Source organism: Prunus persica, chromosome G3 (genome assembly GCF_000346465.2).
Source record: "Prunus persica cultivar Lovell chromosome G3, Prunus_persica_NCBIv2, whole genome shotgun sequence".
In the NCBI taxonomy this organism is placed as follows: Eukaryota; Viridiplantae; Streptophyta; class Magnoliopsida; order Rosales; family Rosaceae; genus Prunus; species Prunus persica.
In genome coordinates this window covers 20,266,665-20,286,982 of record NC_034011.1, presented here as the reverse complement: position 1 = coordinate 20,286,982, position 20,318 = coordinate 20,266,665, and the positions used below count along the sequence as shown (strand labels likewise).

The 20,318-nt window shown below is 37.6% G+C and overlaps 3 protein-coding genes across 3 annotated transcripts; all 3 read right to left on the bottom strand.

The window, feature by feature from the left end:
* On the bottom strand, positions 163–2,530 carry LOC109947792 (7-deoxyloganetin glucosyltransferase-like). The gene is made up of 2 exons (XM_020558831.1): positions 1,927–2,530; positions 163–1,843 (listed from the first exon to the last, which is right to left on the bottom strand). Exons 1-2 carry the CDS (start codon positions 2,453–2,455, stop codon positions 912–914), a joined length of 1,461 nt encoding a protein of 486 aa, XP_020414420.1. The 5' UTR covers positions 2,456–2,530; the 3' UTR covers positions 163–911.
* On the bottom strand, positions 6,934–7,596 carry LOC109948120 (7-deoxyloganetin glucosyltransferase-like). The gene is made up of 2 exons (XM_020560057.1): positions 7,461–7,596; positions 6,934–7,259 (listed from the first exon to the last, which is right to left on the bottom strand). Exons 1-2 carry the CDS (start codon positions 7,594–7,596, stop codon positions 6,934–6,936), a joined length of 462 nt encoding a protein of 153 aa, XP_020415646.1.
* LOC18784302 (zinc finger MYM-type protein 1) lies at positions 7,766–11,136 on the bottom strand. Its single transcript, XM_007216905.2, has 2 exons — positions 10,849–11,136; positions 7,766–10,195 (listed from the first exon to the last, which is right to left on the bottom strand). Exons 1-2 carry the CDS (start codon positions 11,134–11,136, stop codon positions 7,766–7,768), a joined length of 2,718 nt encoding a protein of 905 aa, XP_007216967.2.

The following is a 20,318-nucleotide window of genomic DNA, read 5'->3' as shown; positions in this document are numbered from 1 at the left end:
TAAATCTTCCAACCACGATACATATACGAGATTTGATCTTGCTAAAGAAACAACAAGGGAAAGGTGTACACAGGATAACAAAATCTAGGTTTTTCTTTTTAAGAGGAAGCGATGCATTCCATTTATAAATCAAGCACAAATGTTGTTAGTTGTAAAAGCGAGTATAAAAACATATACCCATATAAGGTTAATACAAATGTGGAAGCAGAGTAACCCACCAAAGGTTAATCCACATGGGAAGAAATACACCGACATCAACATTGTATCTCCCCTCATAGCCACACATAGCCAGAGGAAATGCGGTAAAGAAACCAAGAGCCTAGATAAATCAGGCATAGAACACAAGCCGCCCTACAGCCAAACGACCTAGACGCCCAAACTACAAGTGCAATTACAACCCCTTACAACTTTTAACTCTCACAACTAAAATAAAATACAAATAGACACGGCAACAAGCACTAAAATCAACACCGAAACTGCAAACAAAAAACACGAAATCAAAAGCAGCAATCAAAGTCGACAAAAGCTCTGCAAAGCAAAGCAACTCGAAAATTGACAACTCCGAATCTGCAAAAAAGAAAACCAAAAAACCAAAAGAGCCAGTCACACAATCCCAGCCTAAAACTGCGAGGAAGGGAAGGAGCAAAAGGAAAGGAGGGACAAGGAGGAAGGGCGGGTGAGAAGCAGAGGGGACGGGTATAAGGGAGGGAGGAGAGGGGAGAAAGATGGGGAGAAGAAAAGAGGAGAGAAAAGGGGAAGAGCTGGGAAAGGAGTAGGGGAGGGGATGAGGGGACGATAGGAAATAGAGGGGGCCGGCGGCTGCTGCAGGTTCCTAGGGTTTTTCTCTCTTCAGACTAGAGAGAGAAGAGAGGCCTAATGGTACGCAGGATCAAAACTTTAATGAAAATAATCTAGGTTTTTCTTAAGATCACTTGATTCACTAAATTGTCTAAGTTTGTGGATGAAGAACCATGTGGACTGGTGGCTTCTTCTGCTAGTTTCTTCCACTCCATGACCTTATTTTTCATTTTCTTACCCTTCTCTCCTTCCATTAACTCTTTAACAAGCTTCTCTACTTGGTCTCTCTTGACATCATTGTTGATCTCCAAGCCAATTCCCCATTCATTGCAAGCATAGTAACAGTTTGTTTGTTGGTCTGCAAAGAATGGCCAACAAAGCATAGGCACTCCTGCACACAAACTCTCAATGGTTGAATTCCAACCGCTGTGTGTCAAAAACCCTCCGACTGATGGGTCGTTAAGGACTTGCTCTTGTGGGCACCAACTTGCTATTAGACCTCTTTCCTTTGTTTCAGCTACAAACTCAGGTGGCAAAATTGCTGATTCACCAACAACCAAATCAGGCCTAATCACCCAAAAGAAAGGAAGCTTACTATTTGCCAGTCCCCATCCAAACTCAACAAGTTGTTGTGGTGTCAGGACTGCTATGCTGCCAAAATTCACATATACAACTGAATTTAGTGCCTTGGATTTTAGCCATTCAAGGCATTCAGTTTCTTCTTTCCATAAACTGTATCCAATATGCTTCAAAGGGTCTTCTGGTAATTGATTGAGAAGTAATTGGTCAGGCCCAATGGCATAAACAAGTGGAAGCATAGATGACATAGCATTCAAAACATCTGGCTCCAATGCGTCAAAAGTATGAAGCACAACTGCTGAAGCTTTATGAACTCTTTCAATTGATTCCAAGGCGAAGTTAAACAAGATGTCATTGGGATCTGTAGTTCGAAAATTCGTCGGTAGATCCCTCAAACGAATACCTTTCATTCCTGGAATCCAATCTATTACCTTGTCCAAGAAGCCATTTGTCAAACAGCTCTCATCTACATTAACACCCAAAGTAAGATTTAACATTTGTTAATCAATAATATCATACAAATAATTCCTTAAAAATCATTTATTTCACCTTTGAGTGGCGCAAGACCTTTTTCCACCAAAGCAGGGAATTGCTTACAGCCCATGAAGCTGCATGCAGCAATAGTGAACAAAAGCACTACAGGAACTCCAATTTCTTCTGCAGCTGTGGTTGTGAATGGCATGAAACCATCTGAAACAATGCAAGTCACTGGAGGATTGATATCACTGTTGGAAGTTGATCTGTCATCGAGTTTCATAAGGAGGTCTCGAAATGGGGCCAAGAGTTTGTTGCGGATGGAATCAGCAACCAAATAGACATCTTGGGTTGCATCTTGATCTGAACCAGCTGGAAGGCCATCAGGAATAGTTTCGAATCGAAAATCGGGCAACCCGTCAAGGGAGTTGGGTCCAAGAGATTTAAGAAAGCGGTTGTGGTTGAACTCTGTGTTGACAAAGGTTACATGAACACCTCTATGGTGGAGGAGCTTTGCAAATTTGAGGTTTGCCTTGATATGACTTTGAGCTGGAGCTGGAACACAAACAACATGAGGTTTATTAGCTGCTGCCTTGGAACCCATCTGGCTTAGATTATATGTTTGTGTTTGTGTTTTGCACTAATTAAGAGCAAATGCAGATTATGTATGTGTATGTGTTTGTTGCTTATGTTGTCTCTCTTGAAGTGATGGAGTGGCCAAGATCAAATTGAATACATGTTGTATTATTATTTTTATTATTCGCTTGACTTTTCCCTTTATACTTGCGGAGTACGCATATTCGGGTATGGGTCAAGGTAAGAAAATGTAGGATAATGTTAAACTTATAAAAGAAAAAAAAGGAAGAAGAAAAGTCTTACCAGTCAAACAACTAAATGGAGTGTGTAGACCGGTGATGCATGTAGTCTGGCTATGCCTAGAATGGGTGAGAGCATACAAATGTATTCCCAGTGAAATGGGTGAGATTATTATGAATGAGGAGCATGATTATGAATGCTCCTAAAATAGGTTTTCAGTGTTTTTAACTAAATTTTAATTAAAAAATAAGGAGTATAATTATAAATGCTCTAACTCATATAGTTTAGAGCATTTATTCGTGCACTTCTCTTCCTTTGTGACCACTTTATTAGATTCGTATCGTGTGCTAAAAACAAAACAAAAGTCCCTTGTAACATTATTTCTCTTTAAATAGGATATTGTCTTCATCCTGAGTAACTTCCTTGTTTTCTATCACAATCTAGATATTATTTATAAAAGGGAATTAATCTTCTATTTACAACAACATGTTAGATGATGTCCAACAATTGAATAATTGATACATACCATAAATTAAGGGAGTTGATTTTTCTACTCATCTTTTCTCCATTACATTCATTTTGTTGAAAATTGTATATTCTGTTATAAAACTAGAGGGAGAAAATGTAGAGAGAAGTGATATGCTAAAGACAAAGTTTCACCATGTTTATTCTTTTCTAAATCTTTGGTAGAACCACCTATTTATAGGCTTACAAGATAGGAGATTGAATACCATCATTTACAATATACCTATAGGTTACAAGTACTAATTACAAATACTTAGTACATAGGTTACATAAAATCCAACGGTGGAATATTAAGAGGTATGGTGGTCATCCACCAACTCATGCATTTACAACACTCCCCCTTGGATGTCCACCATACAATGACATTGTTTCCTCATTAAAAACCTTGCTTGGAAAACCCAGTGGGACAAAACCAAAGCGAAGGGAAAAAGAGTGAAACTTTCTTCTGAATCATTGATATGGTGTTGGATGAGCTTATATTGCCTCGTTAAAACCTTGCTAGGAAAAATCCAGTGGGACAAAAACCTAGTCGAAGGGAAAAAGAGTACAACGCGCATCTGCCTTGAATGTAGTAGAATTGGGATGCTCCCCCTGATTGATATCTCCCCCTGATTAATATCTCTCCTTCTCTGATTTGAGCAATACAAGCAATATTGTCTTCATACATGATCATCTATCACACTATTCAACCTGCTTTTCACTTTTCAAATGATTGAAATCTTTAGGAGTATCAACAACTAATTTAGTAGTTAGAATCTGTTACAACAATATCAAATTTGAATTCAAAATACTCAAACTCTTAGTGTTAACTCTTAATTAAGAATATTGTGGTACTTTATATCTTTCAAGAGGTTGCTTCATCCGATATATCTCAAATATTTCATGAGCTTTGAGGATTTCCATGTACCATATAGTCTTAATAAATATGCATTTAACACATACTATAAGTTTTGCGTTAAAGTAACAACCGCACTTATAGAAATGTGGATGCATTTACGATGAGATTGGAGACTAAAACCACATGTCTCTCCCAGGAAACCTTATGTCATATTAGTGATCTTATTTCACTTCACAAACACCAATTCGTAACCTTCATACTGAACATTTGTAATTTGGTGTTTGAGTTATAGGTTCAATATCCAACTCTTCTTATTTAGTGATAAATGGAATTGCCTATTTCCATTTTTGGCCAATCACTTAACTTGTCGACATTCATGAAACGTGATTTAATATAATCATAGCCATTGATGATTGTAGTAGCTACTAATAAACCAAATGTATCATCAATTTGTGATCCCACAATTCTTATGTGCATGCACATGCATAATTTATAATCATCTCATTGCTTTGGGGTACCAATGCCTCTTCAGGGGCTTATGTTGTCACTTATGGGACAAACGCCTCTTTTACAATGAATTATTTAGAATATGTGGATCATAACCTCCTATAGAGCGTTATTTTTTTATAGGGCTTGAATTTTTCAAATAATCTCCACTTCTAGGGAGTTAAGTTTTTAGAACCTATATTTCTGACATGCTTCAGGCATGCATTATATATATAGTCACCATGTTAATGGATTGTGATACGAGAATATCAATCCATGTTAGCATATGTACAACTTATATATGCATTATCTTGATGAGACAAAAGCGGATTGATTCAACACTATTTCACGACGTTCTTTAGGAATTGTCATTTCTCCCCCTAACGGCGGGAAAATTGTCTCAAAATGTAGGAAAATAAACTCACAGTCGTTATCAAATATGTGACCATTTTAGTAGGCACATTCAGTAAAACTGGTGAAGTGATCCATAATTAGATGTTGTATAGGCTCACAAATATCCCCTTGAATTATTTCAGGAAAGATGGCTCAAAGTCAATTTTTGACTGAGATGATCTTATGACAGCTTTTATTTGTGAGCGTTCTTTGTAATGATATTGTTGGACAAGACAATAATTTGAGTCTTTAAACTATGTCCTTACAAATTTATAAAAATCTTATGCATCATTGTGGGACATGGATTGCCAAGATAGTCATGTCACAACATAAAAGTTATTCGGTCAATGAACTTCTAGTTCATGACATCATAATCTTCAACTATAATAGTTGTGTAATATTGGGGCCTCAAGAACTTTTGGTTCATAACATCATAAACTTCCTACCCACAAAAGAACGTAGGAAGTTTCTCCAATAGACGCCTCTGGCTATCAATATTGGGGCGGTAATACAAAACATTACCATTGTAAAATGAAATTAATTAATAACCTAACATAAATAAAATATAATATAATAAAATAAGTAAAGTGGTATAAACAAGGAATAAAATAAATCAATTAAAGATTATGAAATTCCAAGATAATCCAATATTAATGTGGATTCAATATGTAGATAAAACTACAAGTTTAAGAATTGGATTTCCAACCAATTCAGGTTCATATAGGCACAAATAAGTAATGAACTTCAAGTTCATATATAGTATTAAGATCCATGAAAAACTATGAACTTCAGGTTCATATCAATATATATTCGAAACTTCAGGTACGAATACGTAGATCTAAATAAATTGAATTAATAGTTGTGCTTTGAACTTCATACTCAAATCGATGTATATGCACTCGAAACTTCTGGTTCAAGTTCTTGACATATGTAGGCCTCATGGAATTCTGATTTTGATTAATACAAAATCGAGGAGTTTTATGTCCTTATGTGCTCTTTAAATTCGCGGAACTTCACGCCCTCAATTATTTGGAATCAAAGAACTTCAGGTTCTGATTCAATCAACAGGACTCTATATCCTAATCTAGTTATATGATGAGGATCACGGAACTTCGGGCCCCTGATCTTTTGTATAATTCAAACTCATCATAATAACTAAGATCATACTTAAAATTAAATAAACAAACAAATAAAAACAAAAACATGGCATTATATTCATGTGTAATAAGAATAAGAATTTTTTTTTCTTAAACAAGCATGATGAAGTCTGATGGTGAGTACAAAGAAACTCTATACCATGTGATGACTTTAGCTCATATAAGAAGAAAGAAAATTCAGAGAAAGAAAACATACCAAGAGCAATGTCGTGCTGATAACGTGTTATAAAACTAGAGGGAGAAAATGTAGAGAGAAGTGATATGCTAAAGACAAAGTTTCACCATGTTTATTCTTCTCTTAATCTTTGGTAGAACCACCTATTTATAGGCTTACAAGATAGGAGATTGAATACCATCATTTACAATATACCTATAGGTTACAAGTACTAATTACAAATACTTAGTACATAGGTTACATAAAATCCAACGGTGGAATATTAAGAGGTATGGTGGTCATCCACCAACTCATGCATTTACAACATATTCTTACTTTTTTTTTTGTTCATTTATACTCACTTATTGAAAATTGTATGTTATCATAAAAAAAATATTAAAAATATAAATGAATGGAAGTGGACAAAAGGAAATTGAAAAAATCAGCACCCATATCATTCTGTTTTGGCCATAATGTTTAACCGCACTGCCAGCCAAAAATTTAACGGGTGAATAGACGACTGCACATCTCATATCAGTATGTACCAATTACTAAATGTTAAAAAGTTATATATTAGTTTAAAAGATGTGATGCAACTGCTTACGTAAGCGATTGTCTTTAGCATCACTTTTAATTTAATTTGTAACTATCATTTGTTCCGACACTAAACGTATTGTGATTTTTATTAGAGATTTAAAATAAACAACATGAGTTCAGCCATTGGAGGCATTCAGTTTCTTCTTTCCATAGACTGTACCCAACATGAGTTCTTCAACGGGTCTTTTGGTATAAACGGGTGGAATATTAAGCATAGATGAGAGTGCACTCAGAACATATTTTTCCAAAGCATCAAATGTCAGAAGAACAAGTGCTGCAGCTTTATGAATTTCATCTGTTACCACCATGCTCAAGTTAAGCAAGACATCGTCCGGATTTGTGGTTCGAAAGAAGAATGGGAGATTCCTTAAACGTATACCTTCCGTTCCTGGAATCCAATCTATGACCTTGTCTAAAAATCCATTCGTTAAGCAGCTCTCATCTACATTAACAACCAATTAATAATTAGCTTAAAAAAAAAGAAGCAGTTACATAATCGATGGATCATATATAAGGTACGATGCTATTCTCATTTTCATTTTGTCATTCTGCACTTGTTTTTGTGAGTGTTTTGAAATCGTAAAATAAATAAATTATGAGAACAGAATGACAAACTGAAAGTGTAAATATGAATTAATCTCACCTTTGAGTGGTGCAAGTCCTTTTTTGACCAAAGCGCGAAATTGTTTAAATCTCATGAAGCTGCATGCAGCAATAGTGAAGAAGAGTGCAATAGGGAGTCCAAATTCTTCAGCAGCTTTGATGGCGAATGGCGACATCAAATCATTGGAAACAATGCAAGTCACCGGAGCAGTGGCGGAGCCAGGAATTTATGTGTTGGGGGGCCAATATATAAACCAAACAAGACATTAAAAAATTTCAAATTCTCAACCTTAACAATGTTTGGAAAAATTAAAGGCAAAAAAAAATTGTTTATTCAATTAGGTATCAAAATAACACTCGTCGTTCTTTCATATCTCGAAAACCATCTATGATTGAGTCAACGCTAAACTTTTCTGCAATTTCCCTTTCGATGTACATAATCAAAGAGTCTGTGAGAAATTCGTCTTCCATCTTGTTATGGAGCCTAGTTTTTACTATACGCATAGCAGAAAATGATCGCTCTACAGTTGCTGTAGAAACAGGAAGAGTAAGCACAAGCACAACCACTCTATAAACAAGTGGATATGTCGTTGATCTTCTAGTCGTTACCATCCATTGAGATAGATCAGAAATTGTTGACAAGTTTTTGAACTCTGGAAGTCTAACGACGTCACTCTCAAAATGTTGAAGTTGTCTTCTCAAACCTATCTTCTCATGATCTTCAAAGTCTTGTGGATAGAACTTATCTACCAATTGACAAATATCATCAATCCTAAAAGATTTATTCACTTCACGAGGATCCAAAGCCGACCCCATAATAAGCAGCTCTGTTGTTTGATCACTAAATCTGCTATTTAATTCTTGAAGTTGAGAATCTATTGTAGCATAAAAAATATCTATCATATAATAATGCTTAATCGTAAAATCATCTTGTTGATGGCGAGCTCTACCTCGTCTTGCAACATAACGAGCATTCATATCTAGGATATCTATGTTCCGTGCTTCACAAAAAGAATTCACCTTGGTAAGCAAAGAATCCCATCCATCATCTCTTAATTCTTGGATGAGTGCTTTAGTGGAAGAAACAAGATTCATGACATTTATGATGTCTTGGGATTGACATTGCAAAGCTTGACAAAGATCATTAGTGATCTCCATAAGTTCTTTCATAAGATGTAAGATAAAGATAAATTCATATGAAGTCATTGCCTCATAAGCTGCATCAACATCTCCTCGTTGAGAATAAGTAGTTCCGTTATCAATTATATTAATTAGAACTATGCATGTTGCACTAAACATATTTACCAAGCTAGTAATTGATTTCAAATGAGAACCCCAACGAGTATCACCAGCACGTTGTAAGGTGCCAATTTGGTTCATTCCTTTCCCAGTCTCGAGCTCATCAATTGCAATCATGTGCTCAATTTCAGCAGCTTGAGCATTTTTCAGTTCATCATTACGCTTGCATGAAGCACCAACAATATTGACAATAGAAGTCAATTTAGTGAAAAAGTGGTGAACATGAATAACTTCTCTTGATGATGCAATTAATGCCAATTGTAATCGATGTGCTAAACAATGAACATAGTAAGCATATGGGCAATCATTCAAAATCAAAGCTTGTAACCCATTCCATTCATCTCGCATGTTACTTGCACCATCATATCCTTGTCCTCTAATATTTTGAATATTTAGTGAATTATGAGACAATATAGAGTATATACCTTTTTTCAGAGTTAATGCCTCAGTGTCTGACACATGAACAAGCCCAAAAAAGCGCTCCTGAATAAGACCTTCTTTGTCAACAAATCGCAACACTATAGCCATTTGCTCTCTCTTGGATTCATCACGTGCTTCATCAACAATTATACAAAACTTTGATTCCCCAATTTCTTCACAGATTGCTTTCTTCACCTTAGTTGAAAAAACATGTAAAATTTCTTTTTGGATCTGTGGTGATGTGTAAGAGGCATTTTTGGGAGCTTTATCTAAGATAACTCCAGCAACTTTTTCATTATATGCAGCCAATATTTCTAACATTTGAAGAAAATTTCCACGATTGATTGAATTCTTTTTTTCATCATGGCCTCTAAAAGCACATCCTTGGAATGCAAGCCACCTGACTGCTTCAATTGTTGCCTTAAGTCGTAGTCGATTGTCTGCAATTTGTTGGGAAGAATAATTCTCAACGACTTTCTGTATATGCTGGGATTGATTCATCAAATCCAAACATGATATTTCAGCAATCTTATGGGGGGAGTTAGGATCTTTCCCCTCGTGATTTAGAAAAGAACAATTTTTTCCATCTCTAACTTTCTTCCAACTTTGAAATCCCTCAAGAGTGAAAGCATTTTTTCCAGAATGTCCAGATGGTTTGTTAAAAAGATAGCACGGTAGACAAAAAGCTGCATCTTTCACAGGTGAATATTTTAACCACGAAGGAAATAATTTGAACCATGAACTTTGAAAGCTACGCTGATGAGTTACTGATCCAGATTTTGGATACTTGGAAAGTATAGGTTGGTATGGACCGACGTTAATATAAACTCGTCGAATTTCGTCACGTTGATTAACAGGATAATTCCATATTTGCGGACGTAGCCCTGGGTCGCGCTCTAAAGTACTAATATCAACTTCATTATCAGTAGTCTCAATTCTTGGAGATCCAGAACGATTTTCATATGCTATTGTCTCAATATTATAATCAGGTACACATGAGGTAACTTCAATATGTTTTCTTTTGAAAAATCCATCAATTTTAGGTTGTTTCTTCATCTACAAACCAATTACAAATTTTATTAAGGACATGATAAATTATACCACAAACAAAACTAAAAAAATAAAATCATATTCTATGCATAGAACATATACAAATATATTCTCATAAAAAGTAAATAAACAAAGGAAAAAAAATATATGACTATGTAAAGTTATCTAACCTGGAATTAGAAATTCTGAAGTAGGAGGTTGGAGAGCAAACAACCAAATTCAATTATTTTCTTTTGTTGTGTGTGGCTGCTTCGAACTAAGTTCATGTTGCTTTATATAGGAACAAAAATTAAAATCCCAATCCTTTTTTATTTGGGTAAAAGTCTATTTCCTATTTGATAAAGGAAATTTTTTGAAACTTTATTTGATTGGCTGTTTTATTTTTTTTTATTAATATATTGATGGACATGAGATTCTACTTTTTAAAAAACCAAAACTGGCGTGAGGATATAAACATTCACAACCTTCAGTCAAGTGGCAAGTGGTTATTATTATATATATTTAATTGGAAAGAGAAACACATCTTGAGGGGGCCACAAGCAAAATTATCATATTTACTTTCTAAAATCTGTAGGAACAGAATACCACAAATTAAATATTATGAAACTTTTGGAGGGGCCCAGGCCCCTTCAGGCCCTCATATACCTCCGCCACTGCACCGGAGGATTATTATTGGAAGTTGCTGCATCCTTGAGTTTAATGAGGAGGTTACGAAACGGAGCCAAGAAACCATCTTTTACAACTGCCTCAACAAGCAAAGTGACATCTTGCGTTGCATCTTCATCTGAGTCCGGAAGGCCATCGGGGATGGTTTCAAACCGAAAATCAGGCAAGCCATCAAGAGAGTTGGGGCCTTGAGACTTAAGAAAGCGCTTGTGATTGAACTCTGTGTGGACAAAGGTTATGTGGAAGCCTCTGTTGTGAAGGAGCTTTCCCAACTTGAGCATGGCTTTTATATGGCTCTGAACTGGGACTGGAACACAAACAGCATGAGGCTTATTATGAGGTACTATCGTGGAAGTCATGTTTTTGATCTTTTTTGTGGTCACTCGTACAAATGGAGAGATTATTTATTTATAGGATTGGTGGGCTTGTTAGCTAGTTGTATGTTGGCTGCATTAATGAAGTTGGCTTGACTTTGGGAGGCTGCTGCAATCTCTAGGATTAGGGGCTTAAGACCAGCTGGAATATGTTGGTATGACTTGTGGACCATTGACATTTTTTCTTTACACATCAAAGATTCCCATTATAATTATATTTAATGTACTTTATTTCCTGATTTCCTACTATAAATAGAAGTAGGAATTTATTATTTACTTGCCCATTAAAGTTCCGTTATATTATAAATAAGACATCTTAGAAGGAGAAGAATACACATAAAATTCCCGCAAACAAATATTCTCTCATAGTTCTCATATTTTAGCATAGTATCAGAGCGGCGATCCTGGAATCACTGACTCTAGTTCCCAACCCCCGCTGCTGCTATGGGGGTTGATGATTTTTTCAACCCTCATAGAGGTAGCACCACTGACTCCTTCTCTCATTTTCAACCAACCATAGCTGAGTTGAGTGCCCACGTGGCTTAGCTCCTATAGATGCAGACTTCGAGCCCAAACATGATCCTGAATCAGGATCCTATTTTGATGACCTCGAACCAGATCCTGAATCAGGATCCAATTTTGATGACCCCGACCCCGACTACGACGACAACGATGACGATCCCGACCTCGAATTTGTCTATGATTCAGACCTAGATCCCGACTTCGACTATGACCCCTACTCAGGCTCAGATCCCGATCCGGATTCCTACTAAACTCGTATCCTATGCATCTTCCGCTACACATATTATGACTTCCCAACTAACGACCTTGACTCATGGACGAGATTGCGCATAGTGTGGTGATCCAAGGCATACTCGTGAGACTTGTTTTAAATTGCATGGGTACCCCGAATGGTGGGATAATCTCAAAGATCGAACACCACCCGATACGACCCGTAATGATACTAGTTATGAATTCCATACTTCAGATAAAAGTGATTCCACGAGCTGCATAATTGATTCCGGTTTAACTGATCATATGAGGTTTGATCCTGATGATTTTCTGAATACTACCCAACCTCAATGAACTTGTATTGCTAACGCCAATGGAGTTACTTATCCTGTGACAGGGACTGGCACAGTTGTACTTTCATCCTCTCTCTTACTATCTAATACTTTATTTGTTCCATCTTTATCCAATAAATTGTTGTTAGTTAGTCAACATACTGAACAATTGAATTATTGTGTACTCATTTACCCGAGTTTTTGTTTGCTTCAAGATAGTCACACTAAGGAGATTCTTGGTCGTGGTATTAAGAGAGGGGGGCTATATTATGTAAATGACTTCAGTCCCAACATGGCTAACATTGTGACGCATCCCTTTGATAGCGAACAAAAGCAAATCTAGTTGTGGCAACGTCGATTGGGACATCTGTCTTTTAGTTATATGAAGCATCTTATATCAGATTTATTCTTCGGTTTCAAGGACTCGGTTCACATATGAAACTTGTATTTTGGCCAAGAGTCACTTTGTCCTATCCGTTGAGAACAAACAAGTGTACTACTCCATTTACGTTAATTCATATGATGTTTGGGGACCTTCACCTATCGCTGCTCCTTCTGGTGTTCAGTGGTTTATCCCATTCGTAGATGATTATACACGGATGCCATGACTTTATTTGCTGAAGAATAAAAACAATGTGTTTTTCCATTTTCAGTCTTTCCACAAATATAGGAAAACTCAGTTCAATGCTTAAATCCAGATTCTTCGCGCAGACAATGGTGGAGAATTTGTCAATCATGACTTTCAGGCTTACTTCCAATAACATGGAATTATCCATGAGACGACTTGTCTTCGGACACCGCAACAAAATGGTATTGCTGAACGAAAGAATCGATATCTTCTTGAAACTGCCCGAGCACTTCTGATTGGTTCTCATGTTCTTTGCCATCATTGGGATGACGCTATTGTCACCGCAGTTCACCTGATCAACCGCATGTCCTCTGGTGTATTGACCTTTAAAACTCCCTTACAACCAGTTGACAACTCTTGCATTCATATCTTATTACTCTGCCATCTACATGGTATGATTTCTTTTAAATGATCAGTTTGAATTCATGTATCCCTCTAACTGAATAGAGAAATCTCCAATTTTCCTTACATTGTAATCGATATTTTGAATTAGTTAAATGGATAAATTTATAACTCTTGTTCTTCTTTGTTATCAAGTTAAAATCGGATAAAGAAATCTTGGAGTTTATCTTGACTATTTCATTAAGTATCTCCTATTTAACTGCTTTTATATATTTTAAATATCTCTACAGACTAGTTTAATTTCCTGCCTTATATTATTTAAATTTATTATTCGGACCTAAAGCAGAAGTCTAGGCTCGAATAGGGCCCCATTAGTCCAAAAGTAAAGGTTAATCCAAATAAGGCACCATTAACCACGATTCTAGTTTCCTTCTTGTTTGATTAGGTATTGCTCGTATCTATCAAATCGACACGCACAAATGAAAGAATATTGAAGTCATTTTAATTGAGGCATAAAAAAGAACTCATCCAGGGCAGTATCCTCCTTGGAGCACAATGGGTTGAGTAGAAGTCCAGAATAAGCGCAAATATAACAAATCAACATCTTGCACCACCTATACTAGATCTATTAGGTTGGTTTCATACCTAATAGTGGCACGCCTACTCAATTCAAGATAAGGTCAGAAGGAACAAGTTGATAGGGCCCAACCCAAGCTCGCCTGTTCTTGTCAACCTGATCTAACTTTCCATTTTGTTCAGAAATTGAAAGAATCCTCTTTGTGAGCCAAAAATCCAATCGGGGCATTGGTGTTGATCCAACGACCTCCTCATTCTACATAGCAACTTGATCCAAGAGCAAACCACAAAAGAGTGTTGGCGGGAAAAGGGACCAACAATTTTGTGCCATGATCACCCACACTGCCAAAGTTCACATAAACCACTGAGTTTGGTGCTTTTGAGTCGAGCTAGGAAAGGCACTCAGTTTCTTCTTCCATCGGCTTTATCCCATTGGCTTCAAAGGGTCTTCTAGTATCTGATTGACAAGTAATTGGAAAGGGCCAATGGTATAAAGATGTGGAAGCATAGATGAGAGAGCATCCAAAATCTCTTGCTCCAATGCATCAAAAGTATGAATAACAACTGTAGAGGCTTTATGTGCTCTTTCAGTTGCTTCCCTTGTTAAGATAAAGACACTGTCTTTTGGATTTGTAGTTTGAAGAAACATTGGAAGATCCCTTAGGTGGATATCTTTCATTCTCGGTACGGTGTCCAATGAATGACAATGTCTAAGTAACCATTTGATACATAACTCTCATCTGCAACATTGAAAACAAATTAATGTTACTATAGTTAAGCTAAAAAACAGAATGTTACTAGTTAATAAAAAACAAAACATTACTAATTAATTTATGTTTTGGCGAGATATCCTAGCTCTATTAGGATATTTCCTTCTTATTCTAATAGGATTTTATTTAATTCGTTTTGTATAGATATTATGTAATTAGGACTTTTCTTATTTCCTAGTATAACCTTACTAGGGTTTGTAACTTTATATTTTAAATACCTCCTTTCGAAGAATGAAATACATATGAAAAATATTATACCTATATTATTTGACTTGGTATCAGAACCGAGTTTCTGGTGACCTGTGTATATTGTGCCCCACTCGTGTTCTACTGTGTGCCCTAATTCTTTTTAGGGTTCTTGTGCCCGTGCCTGTGCTATGTTTGTCGTATCTGCTTCGTGTTGTGTTTTTTCCGCTGCTATCATGGGTGATGATTCCAAAGTCGTGGTGTGTGCTAATGCATCTACAACAAAGGAGGAACGTCCCTCGCGTGATTACTCTACCCCGATTACTTCTGACAAATTGGATGGCTCCAATTATGCCTCTTGGTCTCGTGGTGCTTGTATTACAATTACTAGTCGTCGTATGGCAAGTTGGATCAATGAGAAGAAGCTAGCTCCGTCTAAAGGTTCCGTTGCCTATGTCGAATGGGAAGAAGATAATTGTCTGGTACAATTATGGCTTCTCAATTCCACGACTAAGCCAGTTTGTGCCTTGTTTGAACATGGTGATACTGCTTTTGATATATGAGAGGCTGCCCAGAAGACCTATACTGTGACTCAAAATAGTTCTCGGTTGTTTCAACTCCAACGGCAGTCTATACTTACATGTCAGAATGGTGAATCTGTCAAAGTATTCCATGAAAAACTCCATGCTATCTGGCAGGAGATTGATTGTCTGCATCCACATGAGTTTAGTTGTGCTGATGATGGGGCTCGTCGTCTGAAAGAAGTTAAAGCTGATCGAGTTTATGATTTTCTTAAAGGACTTGATCCACCATATGATGGTGTCCGTAGCCGTATCCTTGCTCTTAGTCCTGTCCCGCCCCCTCTCGAAGCCTATGCCATGGTCATGGAGGAAGACACCCGTTAGTATGCTATGCTTGGAGGAGGTTCAATGGCCCTCAAAGTCGACCCAGCCCGTCAACAACCGGTCGCCCAGCATGAAACGGCCGGTCACTCCCCATCTAGAAAATTTTATTCTTCTGCTGGGCCTCGTCCTTCTGGATCTATCCGTAGCTCTCTTGAAGGTCCTTTTCAGTGTCGTCATTGTCATGGGAATCACTACTCTGAGAAGTGTTTTAAGGAGCATGGTTATCCTGATTGGTTTGTTGGCTACAAGGCTTCTATGTATGGTCTTAAGACTGCTTGTACTATGACTCAAGATGAGGCCCGTCCTCTGGCCCCGTCTGCAAATCTGTGTGTTTCCGATACCATGTCAAGTATGAGTTCTAATACTTAGATAATATGTTTGATGAGTTGTCCCATAACCCTCGTGACCCCCTATATTACTAGTGCTAATGGTTTACCTTCCCCAGTTACCGATGAAGGTACCATCCAACTCACTCCTTCTTTACCTCGGTCTTATGCACCCTTGGTTCTAAATATTGTTGTAATTTGTTATCAGTTGGGCATTTACTTGATACACTTAACGCGTCTGCTACTTTCTATTCTACCCATTGTTTTTTCCAAGATCTCAAGAGTCACGAGAAGATTGGGCATGGTAAACGGATAAGTGGGTTGTATAACTTACAGTTAGAGGTTGCAGTAGTTCGTGGTTGTGTCACTAATAAAGTCTAGAATGGCAGTGTCAAAGACAAGTAACACCTTTGGCTGTGGCATTGTCGTTTAGTACATTCGTCCTTTGGTTATCTTAAACATTGTTTCCTTCATTATTTAGTTCGTGTGATGAGTCTAGCTTCAAATGCAAAACTTGTGTAATGACCACCGTACTGTTTTTCCCTTGAGTAATAATAAAGCTGCATTGCCTTTTGAGTTACTACATTCAGATGTATGGGGTTTTGCCCGTATGACTTCTAATGGTTTTCGTTGGGTTGTCACGTTTATTGATGACTGCACTAGCTTAACATGGGTATATTTGATGAAGCATAAACATGATGTTGCCTTTATTCTTTCTGTTTTTTGTGCTATGGTGTCTACTCAGTTTCATGCCCGTGTTAAAGTATTTCAGACTGATAACGGAGGTGAATATGTGAATCATACATTGACCCATTTCTTCCATGATTAAGGTATCATCCACCAAACTACCACTTCATTCACTCCTCAACAGAATGATGTATCTGAACGTAAGAATCGTCAGTTACTTGAAGTTGCTTGCTCCCTTATGTTGGATATGTCTGTTCCCCATCATCTTTAGGGATATGGTGTCTTGGCCGCTGCTTATTTGATTAACTGTACTCCTAGTCGGGTGCTTGATTTCAATATTCCGCTTGATGTGTTATGTTCCCATACTTCTCCGGTCTTGGTCTCTAAGTTACCTCCGAAGGTGTTTGGGTGTGTTGCTTACGTTCATGTCTACTTCCATCAATGGAGTAAACTTGACTCGTGTGTGCTTTGTTGTGTCTTCATTGGCTATTCTACCACTCAGAAGGGTTACAAGTGCTACACCATCCTTCATAGAAGGTACATGTTACTTTGGATGTCACCTTTCATGAAGAAGTACAGTATTGTGTCTCTTCCTCCTTTTCAATTCAGGAGGAGAGGGGGAGTGAATTGAAGAGTTTCGAAACGGAAAATCTTGGACGTAAAGAGGTATGTGAAGGAATTTAGGACAAAGTGCCAACGACCGGTCGTGTAGGGGAAGCGACAGGTTGCCAAGTAATCTACCTGGAATCGACCGGTCGTGCAGATGGTGATGACCGGTTGCATGCCTCAATGACTGATGACTGCCAGGAAAGGACCGGTGGCCCAGAAGAAGCGTCTGGTCTCCTAAAAATCTGCCTGGAACCGACCAATCGCTCATAAGGTGATGACCGGTCGCCTGTTGAATTCTTTGATGAAATTTGCTCTTCGCTAGAAGAACGTGACAGTAATATTGGTGACTCTTGTGAAGATGAGATCGATATAAGACCCCCCTGCTCTACCATTGCCCCAATCAACTCATGATAATGATGAGATACTTTCTAAGGATGTGTCTACTTATTCATTACCCCCACACACTACTTGTGATAAACCTAAAGTACATATTCTTCTGATATACATGCCAAATCTAAATATCCTATTAATCATTATGTGACAACTCATCGTCTATCTAAGTCATATGCATCATATTTGTGTCAATTATCTAGTGTATGTATGCCAATTAAGTTGCATGATGCTCTATCTAATCCAAAATGGGTAGATGCAATGCATGTTGAGATGGAAGCCTTGAACAAGAATGACACTTGGGAGCTCGTTCCTTTACCAAAAAGGAAAAAGGTAGTTGGGTGCAGATGAGTGTTTACTTTGAAGCACAAGGCTGATGATTCCATTGACCGTTACAAGGTAAGGTTGGTAGCAAAAGGTTATACTCAGACTTATGGAGTGGATTACATGGAGACCTTTGCTCCAGTAGCAAAGCTCAATACTGTGAGCGTACTCTTGTCCTTGGCTACCAATCATGATTGGCCTCTGTTACAATTCGATGTCAAAAATGCATTCCTCCATGGTGACCTCAAAGAATAAATATACATGGATCCTCCGTCAGGTATCCCTGTGACCTCTAAGGAGGGTATGGTGTGCAAACTACAGAAATCCTTATATGGATTAAAGCAGTCTCTAAGAGCTTGGTTTGGGAGGTTTGCTGCATCTATGAAGAAGTCTGGGTATGTACAAAGTAATTCAGATCATACTTTGTTTCTGAAGCATCGCAAAGGTAAATTGACAGCTTTAATAATTTATGTTGCTGATATGATTGTAATTGGAGATGATCAGGCAGAAATATAGAGTCTCTAGAAATATCTGGCGTCTGAGTTTGAGATGAAATCATTAGGTGACTTGAAGTACTTTCTCAGGATTTGAAGTTGCCAGATCTAAGCATGGTATTTTCTTGTCCCAAAGGAATTATGTTTTGGATTTATTTGCAGAAACTGGAATTTTGGATTGTAAACCAATTGATATTCCTAGTGAACAGAATCACAAGTTGAGGTTATATCCTGATCAAGTTCCTACTGATAAGGAGCGCTATCAACGGCTCATGGGAAAATTAATTTATTTAGCTCATACACGTCATAACATTGCTTATGCGATGAGTATAGTGAGTCAGTTTATGCACTCGTCTAGTGAAGACCATATGGGAGGTGTGACGCATATTTTGAGATATCTAAAAGTAACTCCTGGCAAGGGATTAACGTTTTCCAAGTATGGTCATACATATGTGAAAGGATGCACATATGCTGATTGGGCAGGTTCAGCTACTGATAGGCATTCTACGTCTGGGTATTTTACGTTTGTTGGTGGTAATCTTGTTACTTGGAGAAGCAAGAAACAAAAGGTGGTGTCTCGTTCTAGTGTTGAGGCTGAGTATCGTGGGATGACCCATGGCGTATGTGAGTTACTATGGTTGAGGAGATTATTGAGAGATCTTGGCTTTGGACCTAAGAAACCTATGAATTTATATTGTAACAATAAGATTGCGATTGCAATTGCTCATAATCCCGTACAACATGATCGTACAAAGCATGTGGAGATTGATCGAAATTTCATTAAAGAGAAGTTGGATGCGGAGATTGTTTCCTTCTCATTCATCACTTCTGAGTATCAGTTAGCCGATGTCCCTACGAAAGCTGTTTCTACAAGTATCTTCCTCAACTCGCTTGACAAGTTGGGCATGCATGACGTCTTTGCTCCAACTTGAGAAGGAGTGTTGGCGAGATATCCTAGCCTTATTAGGATATTTCCTTCTTATTCTAATATGATTTTATTTATTTCCTTTTGTATGGATATTATATAATTAGGACTTTTCTTATTTCCTAGTATAACCCTACTAAGGTTTGTAACCTTGTATTATAAATACCTCATTTCGGAGATTGAAATACATCTGAAAAATATTATACACATATTGTTTGACTATTTCTGGCTCCTCCCTTTACCTTTTTGTGGTGTACATCCTTTTTCCACAAGAGCGCGGTAACACTTGAAGCCCATGAAGCCACAAGAAGCAGTAGGAAAGAACAACACAAAAGGAAGTCCAAGTTCTTCAGCAGCTGTGATTGAGAAGCTCATGAAACCATCTGAGACAATGCTGGTCACAGGAGGGGTATTGTTGGAAGTTGCAGCATCATTGAGCTTTGCGAGTCACAAATAGCATAGATGTCTTGGGTTGAATCTGAATCTGAGGGAGGAAGACCATCTGGGATGGTTTCAAAATGAGAGTCTGTCAAGCCGTCAAGGGTGTCGTCGCCTAGAGATTTAAGAAAGCGTCTGTGGTTGTATTTGGTATTGACAAAGGTGACTCGGAAACCTCTGTGGTGTAGGAGCTTTGCAAACTTGAGGAATGGCCTTATGTGGCCTTGATATGGGAATGGGATACATAAAGCATGAGGCTTCTGACTACCTCTATAGAAACCATGCCTATCTCTGATCTTGTGAGTTAATATGCAGATGTTACTTGGTGCCTATATATTGTTGGTTTTTGGAACAAATGTCCAAGTGAAATCTTCTTCCTCATTTTCTGGAATTATAATACAGCTTGAGGTTGGCATGCCTTTTCT

What these genes read in the sequence shown, in the direction of transcription:
- LOC109947792 (XM_020558831.1), bottom strand. Translation starts at nt 2,455, where the DNA reads ATGGGTTCCAAGGCAGCAGCTAATAAACCTCATGTTGTTTGTGTTCCA. An exon ending in AGGTCTTGCGCCACTCAAAG is followed by an intron (nt 1,844 to 1,926) that starts GTGAAATAAATG and finishes GTGTTAATGTAG; the next exon opens with ATGAGAGCTGTTTGACAAAT.
- LOC109948120 (XM_020560057.1), bottom strand. Translation starts at nt 7,596, where the DNA reads ATGTCGCCATTCGCCATCAAAGCTGCTGAAGAATTTGGACTCCCTATT. An exon ending in AGGACTTGCACCACTCAAAG is followed by an intron (nt 7,260 to 7,460) that starts GTGAGATTAATT and finishes TTGTTAATGTAG; the next exon opens with ATGAGAGCTGCTTAACGAAT.
- LOC18784302 (XM_007216905.2), bottom strand. Translation starts at nt 11,136, where the DNA reads ATGCTCAAGTTGGGAAAGCTCCTTCACAACAGAGGCTTCCACATAACC. An exon ending in CTTCCAATAATAATCCTCCG is followed by an intron (nt 10,196 to 10,848) that starts GTGCAGTGGCGG and finishes ATTGGTTTGTAG; the next exon opens with ATGAAGAAACAACCTAAAAT.